Here is a 16,780-nt window from a genome sequence, read left to right on the forward strand (position 1 = left end):
TCCTCCAGAACCATTTCATAAAGTGCTACATATGAATATATATGGGCACAGAGAGACCGCTTGTAGTGTGTATGTTGGAACCCATCTGTGGATCGGTCCCATCGGCCGATGGGACCGATCCACAGATGGGTTCCAACATGTACATTTCAGGATTTGCCGCGTCGTGGCTGGACCATAGACATCAGCTTCTACCCAAGCATCATCAATGCCTGAGTTCTCCATGGAGGCTCCGAGGGCTCGGAGAGTCGCCATGACAACATGCAGCTCACCCAGTCTGGGGACGACTGTGCGTTTCAAGTCAGGTCTACCGATATATACAACCACCACCACCACAGACATATTGATGTATAATAGGCTACAAATACACTACCACCATCACCACAATATCAGGTATATTGCTCAGTATATAAATAATACAAAAACACACGCTGTAAACTAATTATTTTCCTCAGCTGTACCCTGGGGATCAAACTTATTACTTTAGTAGCTTGTCCACCTGTAAACAGATTTTAAGTTCTCATGAACATTAGGAGTATCTGTGTGTTATTTGGCAGTATGCCACAAAGGCCCACAAAGGGCAAAACACTCGCAGTAGAATAGTATTTCTCATTACAGTCAACACAGTCAGGTTCAGCATGTCCAGATTTTAGATTTCGTTGGATTGTTTTTGGGATTTAGAAAAATCAAAGCTCGGTCTTATTTAGAAGATGAGATCCTGAGAAACATCAATTTTACGGCGGCCAGTTTGAAAAATCCAAGATGGCCGCCACATAGGAGCTCTATGGTCATGTCTAGCTTATCGAACTTGTTACCATTGGATTCGGGGCCCTTGAAAATGTATGTTTAGCCGTTAGAATCAAAGCTCTATGTTATTTAGAAGCTGAGATATTGAGAAAAATTAGTTATACGGCGGCAATTTTGAAAATCCAAGATGGCCGCCATACAGGAGTCTGTGCAAATAGCAACATTGGTTTTCTGACTGACTATACAATATAGTTTCCAAAAATATATAGTTTTCCAAATCCCCCAAAAAATCCAACGAAACTTTAAATCTGGACATACTGAACCTGACTATACGTACTCTCTGCCCATCGCCCACACCTGCCTGTCCATGTCCCCCTTTGCCAACCTCGCTTGGCGTTGGTGTTAAGATTGTCTTTCATGTCATTATACCAGAGCAAACACACTCGTCTCCAAGCTGTCTAACCTGGGTTCGAATCCAGACCTAGATATAAAATGTCATCCGGGTGTTGCACAGGCAGGGTGGTTCATCCATGCGTGTGCCGTCCCTCGGATGGACGTTAAACTGGGTGTACCAGAATTCGTTGGTGGGCATTAAAGATCGCAAGGTGTCCTTTGCAAGGAGTAGGTGAGTTATCGCTGGCACGTTGGCCAATTTTCAAATTTCTGCCCAAATTTCGGCCAACCCAACAAGAATGTGGGTGTAATTGTACCCATATAGAAGAAGAAGAAGAAGTATAAATTATGTCAGGTATTTTGAATGGAAATGAATGGAACAGATGGATGAATACTTGGGAAATGAATTTGACAGACAATTGTGATATCAATTGGCCAATTGTGAGAGAAAGTTTCGAGAAACTTTTATGTTTTTCTCCCAGGGGTTTGTGCCCATTGGAAGCATAAATCAAACACTGAGGAATTAAAGACCCGAAAGGTTTTGCTTTGTTATGTCATTCCATTATGCCACAGGCTGTGTGTGCCCCCCTCATCCTCTACCCCTGATCTGCCATGGCAAACCGGATATATTCCCAGTAGGAGACAACGGTCTGAGTACGGCAATGGCGTGCAGTTTCCGTCGTTCAAAGCAGTCCTGACATGTGTCACAGAGGGCAAGACAAGAGTTTAATCCTGAACAAGCATTTCAATTCCCTGTCCGTCAGGCATTTCAAACAGAGACGTAACACACATGCGCAAGAAAACATCACAAGCAATTAACGAATGGTTAGCTTAACTCGAGCCTTTCAACTTGGGCAGTGAAATATACCATCGCTCCGAGTGCCGGTCGTTTTTCACACCATTTCTGGACGTTCCGCCAACCACCTGCACGATAAAGAGGTAATCAGGGGGATGAAAAGGGAAACAAATCAAAATGTCATGAAGTGGGACAATATGCAGTGCTTGCCAGGATTTAGCGTGTACAAAAAGTACATTTGGTCCATCATTATTGTGCTGTATCTCGACTTCAATCATAAAGCACATCGCATAAAATATCATGACCCAATCAGCGGGAGAGATGCGCCCTCCCGCCCCACCCCCTGTCCCCGCCCCACCCCCTGTCCCCGCCCCACCCCTGTCCCCGCCCCATGCCCTGTTCCCGACCCCACTTTCCAAAGACAAAACCAAATGTGGGGGAAATGCATGATTTTGTAACAATGTACATGCTTTTTTTCTTATTACCCTGCGCTCGCAAGGCGAAAAGCACGGTTAAGCGATTGATGTGCGTACGTGCAGCGTACGTACATACAGTGCATTCAGAAAGTATTCAGACCCCTTCACTTTTTTCACATTTTGTTATGTTGCAGCCTTATGCTGAAATCGTTTAAATTCATTTTTTCCCTCATCAATCTACACTCAATACCCCATAATGACAAAGAGAAAACAGGATTTTAGAAAGTTTTGCAAATTTATTAAAAAGAAAAAACTGAAATATCACATTGACATAAGTATTCAGACCCTTCGCTATGACACTTGAAATTGAGCTCGGGTGCCTCCCATTTCTCTTGATCATCTTGATGTTTCTACACCTTGATTGGAGTCCACCTGTGGTAAATTCAATTGATTGGACATGATTTGGAAAGGCACACACCTGTCCATATAAGGTCTCACAGCTGACAATGCATATCAGAGCAAAAACCAAGCCATGAGGTCGAAGGAACTGCCTGCAGAGCTCAGAGACAGGATTGTGTCGAGGCACAGATCTGGGGAAGCCTACAAAAAAATTTCTGCTGCATTGAAGGTTCCCAGAGCACAGTGGCCTCCATAATTCTTAAATGGAAGAAGTTTGGAACAACCAGGACTCTTCCTATAGCTGGCCGCCCGGCCAAACTGAGCAATCGGGGGAGAAGGGTCTTGGTAAGAGAGGTGACCAACAACCCGAGGCTCACTCTGGCTGAGCTCCAGAGATCCTGTGTGGAGATGGGAGAAACTTCCAGAAGGACAACCATCACTGCAACACTCCACCGATCTGGGCTTTATGGCAGAGTGGCCAGACGGAAGCCTCTCCTCAGTGAAAGACACATGAAAGCTTGAAGTTTGCAAAAAAGCACCTAAAGGACTCTCAGACTGAGAAACAAGATTCTGTGGGCTTTCATGTGTCTTTCACTGAGGAGAGGCTTCTGTCTTGCCACTCTGCCATAAAGCCCAGATCGGTGGAGTTATATTGGAAACAATTATATTGGAGAATGTACAGTTATGATGTCATCGGTCACATGGTCTGGCAGCTATATTGGATTTTAAAAAAACCCTTTAAAAAACAGAAGAGTTGTCTCGCACCAAGTTGACTGCGTGGAGTAAGTATTCTATGAATACCATCTAGTATATCAAGAAACGACTTTTAACAACGGTGGATGCCCATTCTGCGACTGGCTTTGGAGGCCAGCTTTGCTAGATGGTCAACCAAGGAGGTGTCATGGCTGATGGTGAGGTCTTGAACTTCAAAAGATTGAACCTTTTCCAGCAGCTGACTGACCATGGAAATAGATATGTGGGTCCATTTGACAATCTTTCTGGAGTGGCATGGTGAACCTGAGATCTGCCATGACCAACTATCCAGAAATTTAAGGTCTGAAAAGGAACAAAGCCTTGTAAGCCAACAAGGATCAAGGACAACAACAACAGCGAAATGGGCCCAGCCCGGCCGAGGCGGCCTCAACCAGCCTCGCCACCTCGCCTATAACCTTCCTGGGGCCCGTCCCGACATTTTTAGTTATTTTTGAATGAATTTACTACTATAATCCAGCTTTTACTCACGGCCGTAGAAGATTGACTACGATAATTCAGCTCAGCTTTTAATTGCGAAATGTGCCCAGCCCGGCCGAGGCGGCCTCGACCAGCCTCGCCACCTAGCCTATAACCATCCCGGGGCCCGTCCTGACATTTTTTGTTTCAGAGTTTTCCTCCTATCTTTCATCGTTCAGGAGATTAGCACGTGCAGACAAACAAACAAACAAACAAACAAAAACTTTCTTTTATATATGTAGATTATTGCTATTGAGCATTACCAACAGTTATTGAGGGCTATGAACAGTTATCAATAGTGTAGTGATTGACAGTTACTGAGAGTTTACGATTGATAGTCAAGCATTATCGATGGTTATCGGGCATTACCTGCTTGTACAATCACTGTTGTGTTGCAGCAGTGTCGAATAGCTTCTTGCGGCCTTTCATGCCCGAGAGGGCCTCAATGTTCTTTCGCCAATCGCCCACTTCCTGACGATCCTGAGGATGCAAAGCAAGTCGCCATTAGTCTGCAAGGATGCAAAGTAAGTCATATATATTGTTGTGGATTTGAGAATCCTGTTTGTAAATATCACCCTGTGTAAATGTAATGATCCTTGTAAATACCTCCGTTAATTGTAAAGGTCAAAGGTCGTCCCCTTAGTTAGTCCATCGCATGCACGTAGAAAATCATATACCCTTCTAAATAGTTATTTCCTTATTATGTGTTCCAGTTTAAGGCTCTGTTGCCCATTAATTGACACTGCATTGCACCGAATCGAATAAGATAGATCCCCTTGTTCAAATTCCCCCAAAACCTCCATTTCAAACTGCGTCATTGCCAATCGCATTGCCAACTACATTTGCCGCCATTACGGCGAGGTCATCTCGGAGAAGAAGGTGGGAGGAGTCAGCCAAGCGCCAGGAACAAGGCGTGGCTTTGCCAACGCCTCATCAAGGGGGCGGGATCGGTGAGCCCTCGCGACCAATCCAGGCCGAGGCGAGCTCACCGATGGGCGTTTCAAAAAGGCCGGCGGCTTGATCGCCACGCGCCTTATAAAAGGAAGTTGGGAGGAACTGCTTAAGCAGATGAGTGAGGAGTCCACCGCAGAGGAGTCCACCGCAGCTGAATCCACCGCAGCTGAATCCACCGCAGCTGAGTCCACCGCAGCTGAGTCCACCGCAGCCGAGTTGAGTTGAGAAGGAGTTGAGCTTTAACGGCAGTTCGACCCACGGCCGCGAAGCAACGCCGCCGTATGAACGAGATTGAGGAGGGTCGGAGGCTGCTCACCTCGAGCCTTGCCGTTGACACGAGCCGGACCCGCACCCTTCCAGCCCTGTGGTCCCACCTCCTCATCCGTCCAGCCATCCACCTCCTGCCATTCCTGTCATCATCCCCGTGTAAGTCTGACTGTCGTCTGTTTGTCTGTGTTGTCCCTGGGTATAAGTAAGACTGTATAGATAAGTAGAATTGCACTGTCTTCTTCTTCTTCTTCTTCTGTAAATTATTTTCGTTTCTTTCCTTCTCCTTGGTTTCTTTGGTTTTGTACAATAGTTAGTAATAAATTCCTGTTCTTCCTTACTCTGCCTTCTTTTCTTCACATCCGTTTGTTTTAGAGGTTTCCATCATTGAACACCTGTGGCACGATTTGGCCAACGTTTAGGATCGGGTTTAGTACTGCTAATGGTTTGAGCCGCGGGCTGATAATCCGCTCGGCAAAATAACATCTTGTCCGCGGTCTCGAACGGGGTTGCTCACCTGCCTCGTGGAGGGAGCTGGGCAGCTTCAGGAGCGGAGATGGCCAGTGCAAATAGAAGGGGGATTAACCCCCCCGCTAAGGGGGAGCGCCGTACTCCGTTTCCGTAACAATATATATATACAGTCACATGAAAAAGTAAGTACACACCATGTAAAGTTTTGACTTTTTCAACATATTTCAACATACAGCTATTTGATCTTCATTTCAACAATATTGACCGATAAAGGTGATATAATATAACAAATATTATGAAACATTTACATTTTGAAGTCCATTGTATAATTTAAATAAACATAAATGCAAATTTCGCATGTGGAAAAAGTAAGTACACCCCTACATTTATCACTACTTCAAACACCTAAAATTAGAATCAGGTGCAACAGCTCAGGTGCAAATGATTAGAACATCGTTAGAGAGGATCTTGGAGGAACCTGTTTTATTTAAACCTCAGACATTTAGTTTGGTTTGCTCTTTGTTGTTGAAGTGTGCAGCGTCACCATGCCGAGATCAAAATAGCTCTCTGAGGCCTTCAGAAAGAAGGTTATAGATGCCTACGAGTCTGGGAAGGGATTTAAAAAGATCTCCAAACAATTTGAAATCAATCATTTGACTGTCCGGAAGGACATCTACAAGTGGAGAAGATTCCAAACAACTGCCAACTTGTTCAGGCCAGGCCGCCCCAGCAAGTTCAGCCCGAGAGCAGACAGCAAGGTGCTGAAAGAAGTCTCTAGGAACCCCAGAATGTCATCACGGGACCTACAGGTAGCTCTTGCCACTGTTGATGTCAAAGTGCACGAGTCTACCATTAGAAAGAGGCGGCACAAATTTAATCTACATGGGAGGTGTGCCAGGAGGAAACCTTTGCTGTCCAGAAAGAACATCAGGGCAAGACTAAAGTTTGCCAATGAACACCGAAGCAAAGACCAGCACTTCTGGAACAATGTGCTCTGGACAGATGAGTCAAAGGTAGAGCTATTTGGCCACAGTACCAGAAGACATGCTTGGCAAAAACCAAAGACAGCATTTGACTAAAGAACCTGATACCAACTGTAAAGCATGGTGGTGGAAATATTATGGTTTGGGGCAGCTTTGCTGCATCAGGGCCTGGGCAGCTCACCATCATAGAATCCACTATGAATTCTTCATTGTACCAGAGGGTGCTTGAGGATAATGTGAGGCCATCTGTCGGAAAGTTGAAGCTCAACCGAAGGTGGACCTTGCAACATGACATTGACCCTAAACATACCAGTAAATCCACCAAGGAATGGCTGAAAAGAAAGAAATGGAGGGTTCTGGAATGGCCAAGTCAAAGCCCGGATCAAAATCCCATCGAGATGTTGTGGGGGGATTTGAAACGAGTTGTGCATGCAAGAAACCCCTCAAACATCGCACAGCTGAAAGAATTCTGCATGGAGGAGTGGGCAAAAATTTCTCCCAGTCGATGTCAGAGACTGGTAGACAGTTATAAAAAACGCCTACTTGAGGTCGTTTCTGCCAAAGGTGGCAATACCACCTATTAGAGCCAAGGGTGTACTTACTTTTTTCACATGCGAAATTTGCATTTATGTTTATTTAAATTATACAATGGACTACAAAATGTAAATGTTTCATGATATTTGTTATATTATAATCACCTTTATCTATCAATATTGTTGAAATGAAGATCAAATAGCTGTATGTTGAAATATGTTGAAAAAGTCAAAACTTTACATGGGGTGTACTTACTTTTTCACGTGACTGTATATATATATATATCTGTGCAGTGCTTGTGTTGTGTTGTCTTGTCCTGTGTTGTCACTGAACTACTCCCTCAAACTTTTGTGAAATCATGCCAAATTTTTGGTTTGCACCTATCTCTCCTGTGTGTATGTCCTCGGGGTATTTCTTTTGAAATTAATTGATTTTTTGTATTTTTTATTTTTACATTTTTTTGAAAAATTATTTTTTCAATTGGGATTTGAAAAATGGGATTTGAAAAATTCTTTTTTTTTTCACTTAAATCTTCAACTTCAATTGTTTCTAAAATGTAATATCACGTATAGTACAAATACATTTGTGCAAAATAATTGTTTGTATTATGATTGGTGTAAACCATAACAAAATAGCAACTCAGGTCATCTATCTGTATATATATACATATCTGGGCAGTGTCTGTGTTGTCACTGAACTACTCCCTCAAACGATTGTTTCCGTGGTTGTGAAGTGTTCTTAATAACGTGGTGGTGAGGTGTTTTTAATTATGTGGTGATGAGGTGTTTTTAATTATGTGGTGGTGAGATGTTATGAATCACGTGGTGGTGAGGTGTTTTTAATTACGTGGCGGTGAATGAATGAATTACGTGGTGGTGAGGTGTTTTGAATTATGTGGTGGTGAGGTGTTTTAAATTATGTGGTGGTGAAGTGTTTTTAATTATGGGGTGGTGAAGTGTTTTTCATTATGTGGTGGTGAGGTGTTTTTAATTATGTGGTGGTGAGGTGTTATGAATGACGTGGTGGTGAGGTGTTTTTAATTACGTGGTAGTGAGGTGTTTTGAATTATGTGGTCGTGAGATGTTTTTAATTACGTGGTGGTGAGATGTTTTTAATTACGTGGTGGTGAGGTGTTTTATATATGTGGTGGTGAGGTGTTATGAATGACGTGGTGGTGAGGTGTTTTTAATTACGTGGTAGTGAGGTGTTTTGAATTATGTGGTCGTGAGATGTTTTTAATTACGTGGTGGTGAGATGTTTTTAATTACGTGGTGGTGAGGTGTTTTTAATTATGTGGTGGTGAGGTGTTATGAATGACGTGGTGGTGAGGTGTTTTTAATTACGTGGTAGTGAGGTGTTTTGAATTATGTGGTCGTGAGATGTTTTTAATTACGTGGTGGTGAGATGTTTTTAATTACGTGGTGGTGAGGTGTTTTTAATTATGTGGTGGTGAGGTGTTATGAATGACGTGGTGGTGAGGTGTTTTTAATTACGTGGTAGTGAGGTGTTTTGAATTATGTGGTCGTGAGATGTTTTTAATTACGTGGTGGTGAGATGTTTTTAATTACGTGGTGGTGTGTTTTTAATTACATGGTGGTGAGGTGTAATCGTCCCAAACTTCCAGTCTGCACCAACCCCTCCCCTTTGTATGTGCTGAGGGGTTCTTTACCTTCGCAAAAGCGGAAGGTTATGTTTTGATCGCTGTGTATTTATTTGTATGTCTGTGTGTGTGTGTGTGTGTATGTTATTCGCATAACTCAAAAAGTATTCAACCGAATTGCATGAAATTTGGTGGGATGATTGGTTATTATACGGGACACATTTGATTAGATTTTGGGAGCAATCGGGTCAAAGGTCAAGGTCAAGGTCACGAAAAGGTCAAAATCGTATTTTTACCATAGCGCGGTCAATTTTTATCCAATTGGCATGCAACTAATGCCAAAATGTTCAGAATTCAATGCCCGATCTTGTGATATACGATATGACCCAGTGAAGACATTACCCTTGTTAGCGGTTGGGGTCAAAGGTCAGGGGGGTCACGACCTTGCAAAATGTGCGTTTTTTGTCATAACTCGGTCAATTCTTATCCGATTTGCATGAAATCAGCACCAAACTGTTCACTGTTCTGTTCCCTACACTCCCATGCCAAGTACAGAACAGTAGCTGCGGCGAAGGTATGCGCTCTACCGAGTGCCCGTTCTAGTTTTTTAATTGGTTTTTTTCCAACCTAAATCTTCAACCTAAATTGCTTATAAAAATGTAATATCACAAACACTACAAATAAATTTGTGCAAAATAATTGTTTGTATTATGATTGGTGTAAATCATGACAACACAGCAACTCAGATTCAGTCATTATCCTCGGCTAAAACACGCCCGTTCCTCTGTAATAACGCGTGGTGAGGCGAGTGTGGCGAACCGAGCCAAGCTAGTGTATATATATATATACGTATATATATATATATATATATATATATATATATATATATATATATATAAAATATATATATATATATATATATATATATATATATATATATATATATATATATATATATATATATATATATATATATATATATACATATGCTTTAAAAGTTCCAGGATGTTTTTGTTATGAATCAAATAATATTCTGAATATGTATGAATCACTAAGACAAGTGATATTGAAAACCTGTGAGCCATACGAATACGTATATTGTTTATAATAAGAAAAATCTTTTTAATGAACCTGGATGTTTAAAGAAAACAACCAAGGATAAATTGTGGTGGTGATGCACTATTATGGATAAAACCAACAAAAAATAACTTTGGACTTTTTTCACCTTCTCAGTGTCATCTTTCTTCACGGACTTGAGGTTTGCACGTAGGTCCAGAGACACCTTGTGCTTGGATCCAAGCAGTGCCCGCAGCATGGCATCCGCGGACATTCTCACACGCCGCAACGCAGGCCGCTTAAATTTCCCCTTCAAGTCAAAGATCTTCTGGTTGAGGTCATCAATCTAGAAAGGAAAAAATTCACAAGGCAATCAAAGGGAGACAAAAGAAGAGCAAGAAGATTCGAAATGTATATTTTTTTTCACGGAAGCGACGGTGCCTAAAAAAGAAAAGAAAAAAAAAGGATAAAAAAATTAGCTTTCATCAAAACTGGATCCATCAAAACCAGGAGACAAAATAATTGCCAGCACATATTTCCCCTCCAGTACGGCCCTCAACTTCTGCAGATTATGAAGAAAGAATTGATCGATAAAATTATTTACATTGTATTTTTTTTTCTTTTTCAACTTTCATTAAAGGGATAAATTTAATCTCAGGTTAACTCTGAAGATTCTCTTGCAACGGACCTTGCTCTCCCTCCTGAAAAGCCTGGTGTTGTCTTAGCGGTTTGGTCCTCATTAATAGACGAGTTTGGTCCTCATTGGTTCGATTTTTTTGCAGTCTGCCATCCTGATGAGGGCAAGTAAGCCCAAAATCTGGATTGGCGGCTCTGCTTGATGTTTGGCCAATGGGGACCAAAGAATGAAATTTCTGTCTGTCGACAGAGTGGCCGGGCTGAGGCGACGCTTTGGTCTAGGTCTAGAAAAATCCTCCTGAGGAAATGTCCCGTGGAGTACGGTGAGAAAAGCAGCGCCATTGTTATGACGTCATTGGTACCCCGAGTATCCTGAGAAGTGACAGCAGTGACAGCATTTCCCCCAACCTCAGTAGCTCTGTTAAGTGTTTGTCTCATCAGTATGTCCGTGTGTGTGAGTGTGTGTGTGTGTCAGCTCTATTATGAGCCTTAGCTCGTATAAAAAAACTTTAAAAACACCGAGACAGCCTGATAAACTCTCCATTTGATCCATCTTGCACGCCCACACCCTTAACAGGTGCTCAGGAAGGACCACCTTAGAAGTTCACCAACACATTCCCGGTATGTCCAATTTAGCCTAATCATTGAGCTGAGACAGACACAAAATTGTACCAGGCAAGGTGTATCAATTTAACAGGTGGGTAATCTCCAAACAGGAGATAGAGACTTGCTGTGCAATCTGCCAACACACTGCCAGGTGCAGACTGCGGGACATAGCATGAACTGCCTTTTGACAAAACTCCAAGTGATACTGAGAAAGGTGAAAATAAAATTAAGAATCCTGACCAAATATGAGATTGAAAATGTATCGAAACAATATGCAACTAGATGGCATTCATGGAATACTTACCCTGCGCAGTCAACTTGGTGCGAGCCAACTCATCTGTTTTTGAACGTTTTATATTTGATCGAGACCACGTGAGCGATGACATCATAAATTTATATTCTCTAATATACTTGTTGCAAAGATCATGCTCAATAAATTTCAAACTGATCAGACGAAGCATTGTCTCTGTCGAAATATGACATCATAATTACGATACCAATGACGTCATCGTTAATAACACCTATTCCCCATGTGGATTTCTTTACAATGAGCCACGTTTCAATTTTTTTCCATGGAGCGGTTTTGGAGATATAGATGTGCAAAGTTTTTCCAAAATGACGCCTGCACCACGTGATCGATGACGTCATCATTATCAGTAAAATATTCAACAGGAGGAGGCACTCCTATGGTGAAAATTTTGTGTCAATCGGACAAAGAATTGCAGAGAAAAAAAAAATCATACTCATCGTATAAAGCGTTGTACTTGTCGAATTATGACGTCATAATTAAGGAACTGATGACATCATCATTAACATATCTTATTCCACTTAAGGAGTTCTTTACAATGAGCCACGATTCAATTTTTTCCATGGAGCGGTTTCAGAGATATAGAGGTGCAACATTTTTGGATTTTTCCAAGATGGCGACTGTACCACGTGACCTATGACATCATAATTATCATTCTAAATTATATAGGAGTCGCCGCTCCTATGGTACAAATTTCGTGTCCATCAGACTAACATTTGCAGGGGAATTTTTTTTTCCATACTGATCAGATCAAACGTTGTACTTGTCGAATTATGACATCATAATGAAGGCACTGATGACATCATCATCAACAAAACTTATTCCCCATGGGGAGTACTTGACAATGAGCCATGTTTAAACTTTTCCCATTCAGCAGTTTAGGTTTAGGAGATATAGAGGTGTAACGTTTTTCCAAGGTGGCGTCTGTACACGTGACCTATGACATCATAAGTATGAATAAAATTATTCTACAGGCGGAGGCGCTCCTATGGTAAAATGAAATCGGACCAACGGTGGCCAAGAAAAGAAATTTTTAAAAGGCAGACATGCACGTACGCTCCCGAATGCCTAACCCTGCTTTCTGCTTCACAAGCGCGGGGTAATCTTACTATAATTCACCAAATGTCCGCCCGTCCGTTCGAAGGTACCGCAAAAACGGCTCAACCGATCGCAATGATATTTTGGGTGGGTATTCCTGGGACCCCTGGGAGTAAAATAGGCTATTGAAGGAGCTGTGGCTCCCACGTCGATCGAAAGAATGGACGCGACAAAAAGCTTGAATTCATCTGAGCTGCTTTATTAGAATCAAACACTCAGGCACTCTGGGAAAAACGTTTTACGGTCGGCAATATATATCTATTCCGCCAGGGGGTTTGCCCAGGCCTGGCGCCAGGGGGCGTGGCCCCGCGGGCCGGCTGCGGCCTGGCAAGCCGAGGGCGAGCCTGCCCGGGCGTCCCGACCGAGGCCTGGCAAGTCGAGCGCGGGCCTGCCCGGGCGTCCTGGACGAGCCCGGCCTGGTGATCGCTCCGCGTCCTTGATAGGTGCAAGGCGATTGTGTAACCCCAGCGGCAGCCGCTACACACGTCCCCCCAGAATCGACTTGCACCGACAGGGTCAACTTGAGGGGGGTCCTGATGACCCGGCCGAAGCGACCCCTGGTGGGTCGTGGGAGGGGGTCCGGTGAGGTGGTGGGCGGTCGAGTGGGGGGCACCGTGGACGGGGGGCGGCCTCGCCGCGGCGGGAGGGCCACCCGTGGTGGGTGGTCGACGTCCACGTGCGCCGGCTTGAGGCGGTCCACTGCAATCCGGTCCGACCTGCCGCCGATGTCGATGACGAACGACTTGTCGTCCCGTCGCAGCACCCGGAAGGGCCCGTCGTACGGCGGCTGGAGTGGCCGCCGATGTGCGTCGTGACGCACAAAAACATACTCCGCGGTGCGGAGTGCTGGGGGGACGTAGGACTGGGGGTCACCGTGGTGGGATGTCGGCACGGGGGCAAACCGTCGGGCGGCCTCCTGGAGGTCCGAGCGCTGGCGAGCTGCGGACCAGGGGCTGGTAGCGTCGGGCACGAATTCGCCCGGGACGCGTAGCACCTGGCCATAGACCAGCTCGGCGGTGGATGCCTGGAGGTCCTCCTTGGGGGCCGTGCGAAGGCCCAAAAGGACCCACGGCAGCCGGTCGGCCCAACCGCCGTCTTGAAGGCCGGCCATGAGCGCGGCCTTCATGGAGCGGTGGAATCGCTCGCACAACCCGTTTGCTTGGGGGTGGTAGGCCGTAGTACGGTGGAGCTTGACCCCCAGGTTGCGGGCGACCGCGCCCCACAGCTCGGAGGTGAACTGTGGTCCGCGGTCTGACGAGATGTCCGCCGGTGCGCCGAAGCGGGCGACCCAGGTGGCGATGAAGGCCTGCGCCACGTCGGCGGTGGTGGTGGAGACGAGGGGAACGGCCTCCGGCCACCTGGTGGTCCTGTCCACCATGGTGAGCAGGTGTGTGAACCCTCGTGATGGGGGAAGGGGGCCCACCAGATCCACGTTGACGTGGTCGAAACGTCGTTCGGGCACGGTGAAAGGTGCCAGCGGGGCCTGGGTGTGTCGGTGGACCTTGGCCCGTTGGCAGGCGGTGCAGGCGCTGGTCCAATCGCGGACGTCCCGACGAAGGCCGTGCCAGACGAAACGCGCCGACACCAGCTTCTGGGAAGCTTTCCGGCCCGGGTGGGAAAGGCCGTGGAGGGAGGCGAAGATGCGGCGTTGCCAGGTGACGGGCACGATGGGGCGAGGCCGGCCTTGGGAGACGTCGCAGAGCAGGACAGTGTCCGCGCAGGGGATGTCGGCCAGGCGGAGGCCCGTGTCCGCCGCCCGGAGGGCTTGCACCGTGGTGTCGGTGGTTTGGTCCGCCGCCATGAGCGCAAAATCCACGCCCAGGTGGACCGCGTTCGCGCTGGCCCGGGAAAGACAGTCGGCCACGGCGTTGTTTTTGCCGGCGACGTGCCGGATGTCCGTGGTAAACTCCGACACGGCGGAGAGGTGGCGCTGTTGGCGGGCCGACCATGGCTCCGTGACCTTGGCCATGGCGTAAACCAACGGCTTGTGGTCGACGAACGCCGTGAAAGGTCGGCCCTCCAGGAGGTGGCGGAAATGGCGGACGGCCAGGTGTAGACCGAGGAGCTCCCGGTCAAACGTGCTGTATTTGAGCTCGTTCGGCCGGAGCTGCCGGCTGAAAAAAGCGAGTGGCTGCCAAACCCCGTTCACCCATTGCTCATGTACGGCGCCCACCGCGTAGTCGGAGGCATCCGTGGTGAGGGCGATGGGAGCGTTGAGCACCGGGTGAGCGAGCAGTGTTGCGTCGGCGAGGGCCCGCTTTGAGCTTTGGAAGGCCGCATCCATTGCTGCGGACCAGGCGATGTCGTGCTTGGCCGGCTTGCCCCGGAGGGCTTCGTAGAGGGGCCGCATGAGTTGAGCAGCGCGGGGCACGAAGCGGTGATAAAAATTCACCATTCCCAGGAATTCCTGCAGGGCCTTTATGGTGCGGGGACGCGGGAAAGTGGTGATGGCCTCGACCTTGGTTGGCAGCGGCACAGCCCCGTTCTTGGTGATATGGTGGCCCAAAAAATCAACGGCCGTCGTGCCGAAGTGGCATTTGGCCGGGTTGACGATGAGGCCGTGCTCGCTGAGGCGCCCGAACAGTGTTCGGAGGTGGAGGAGGTGCTCGGCCCGGGACGTGCTGGCGACGAGGATGTCGTCCAGGTAAACGAAAAGGAACGGCAGGTCACGCAGCACGCCGTCCATCAAGCGCTGGAACGCCTGAGCCGCGTTCTTGAGACCAAACGGCATCCGCAAGAACTCGAATAAGCCGAACGGCGTGATGACTGCCGTTTTAGGGACGTCGGCCGCCCTGACAGGTACCTGGTGATATCCCCGTATGAGATCAATTTTTGAAAAAATGACCCGTCCCGCCAGACGGGCGGAGAAGTCTTGGATATGCGGGATCGGGTACCTGTCGGGTGTTGTAGCGTCATTAAGACGGCGGTAGTCGCCACACGGGCGCCATCCACCCCCCGGCTTTGGCACGATGTGCAGTGGCGAGGCCCACGCGCTATCGGAGCGCCGCACGATGCCGAGGTGCTCCAACGCGTCGAATTCGGCCTTCGCAACGGCAAGCTTGGCTGGGTCGAGGCGGCGGGCCCTGGCGTAGACCGGCGGGCCCGTGGTTGGTATGTGGTGCTCGATCCCATGCCGTACTGCGACGGCCGAAAACGTCGGCCGCGTGAGGGCCGGGAACTCCGCGAGCAGGCGAGCAAACTCGTTCGCCGCCGGGACGGTGCGTGCCAGCTCGGTCGGCGCGGAGCTGCTCAATGTGCATACCAGGGAGCTGAAGGTTTCAGCGTTGATTAAACGACGCCGTTGGACGTCCACCAGCAGTCCGTGTGCGCAGAGGAAGTCGGCGCCGAGCAGAGCCATGGGCACGTTGGCGGTTACAAACGTCCAAGCGAAGCGTTGGCCGCCGAAGCAGAGGGTGACGTTGCGCGGGCCGAAGGTGCGGATAGTCGATCCGTTGGCCGCAACCAAGGAGGGGCCGCAAACCGCGGATTGCCTGTCCTGGTCAGAGGCGGGCATGACGCTCACTTGGGCGCCGGTGTCGCACAGGAAGCGCCGTCCGGACGCTTTATCCGTGATGAACAGTAAGTTGCCCGTGTGACTGTGGCCGGCGTTCATGGCAGGTAATGAACGCCGGCCTGGCCGTTTCCCGACCCGCCGAAGGTGCACGGGGGTCGGCATGTCCGGGCCTTCTGTCCGAACCTGGCATGATAGGAACACCACGCTTGGTCGGGTGGAGGCTTCGGACGTCGTGCTGAACGTGGTCGGCTCGGTATAGCGGCCGCCAATTGCGTCGGCAGTTCGGCCGTCGAACGCGCCGGGTGCTCGGGCGCCATGGATGGTGCATCAGGCGGCGGCGGGTCCCATGTCGCCGCTGCGATGCGCTGTCCCGCGGCGGAGATTTTGTCGGCTTCTCTGGCAAGGGCCCGGGGATCTGTGATCGTCGTGCTTGCCAGGGCGAGGCGTACCGGGTTAGGCAGCTGACGGAGGAACAGCTCCCGGAACAGGAATGCCGGAGAGTGCTCGCCGAGCAGCGAAAGCATGTAGTCCATTCGCTCGGAAGGGCGCGTGTCGCCGAGCTCCGGCAAATCGAGCAGGCGCCGTGCGCGTTCCGCCGCTGGGAGGGCGAAAGCATCGAGGAGAAGCTTCTTAATCGCGCCGTATTTGTCCGCGGCTGGCGGTCTCTCGAGGAGGCTCAGGGCGCGGGCTGCGGTGGCTGAACCGAGCGCAGCGACCACGTGGTGGAAGCGGGTGTCGTCCGCCGTGATGCCTCGCAGGGCGAACAGGGACTCCGC

At 48.1% G+C, this 16,780-nt stretch overlaps 2 protein-coding genes across 3 annotated transcripts in view; both read right to left on the minus strand.

The window, feature by feature from the left end:
* The window catches only part of LOC144893362 (uncharacterized), a 77,165-nt gene that overhangs the window by 42,564 nt on the left and 17,821 nt on the right, over positions 1-16,780 (minus strand). The window lies entirely within an intron of this gene.
* LOC137432312 (troponin I, slow skeletal muscle) overlaps positions 1,842-16,780 on the minus strand; it is a 124,670-nt gene continuing 109,731 nt past the window's right edge. For both annotated transcript variants that reach the window (XM_078783034.1, XM_078783035.1), the window contains 3 exons: positions 10,013-10,189; positions 4,348-4,458; positions 1,842-2,061 (listed from right to left, as the gene is read on the minus strand). In XM_078783034.1, the coding sequence (XP_078639160.1) occupies positions 4,360-4,458; positions 10,013-10,189 (276 nt within the window). In that variant the 3' untranslated portion in view covers positions 1,842-2,061; positions 4,348-4,359. The remainder of the gene's footprint in view (positions 2,062-4,347; positions 4,459-10,012; positions 10,190-16,780) is intronic.

Source organism: Myxine glutinosa, chromosome 8 (assembly GCF_964187855.1).
Source record: "Myxine glutinosa chromosome 8, kmMyxGlut1.1, whole genome shotgun sequence".
NCBI classification, from domain to species: Eukaryota; Metazoa; Chordata; class Myxini; order Myxiniformes; family Myxinidae; genus Myxine; species Myxine glutinosa.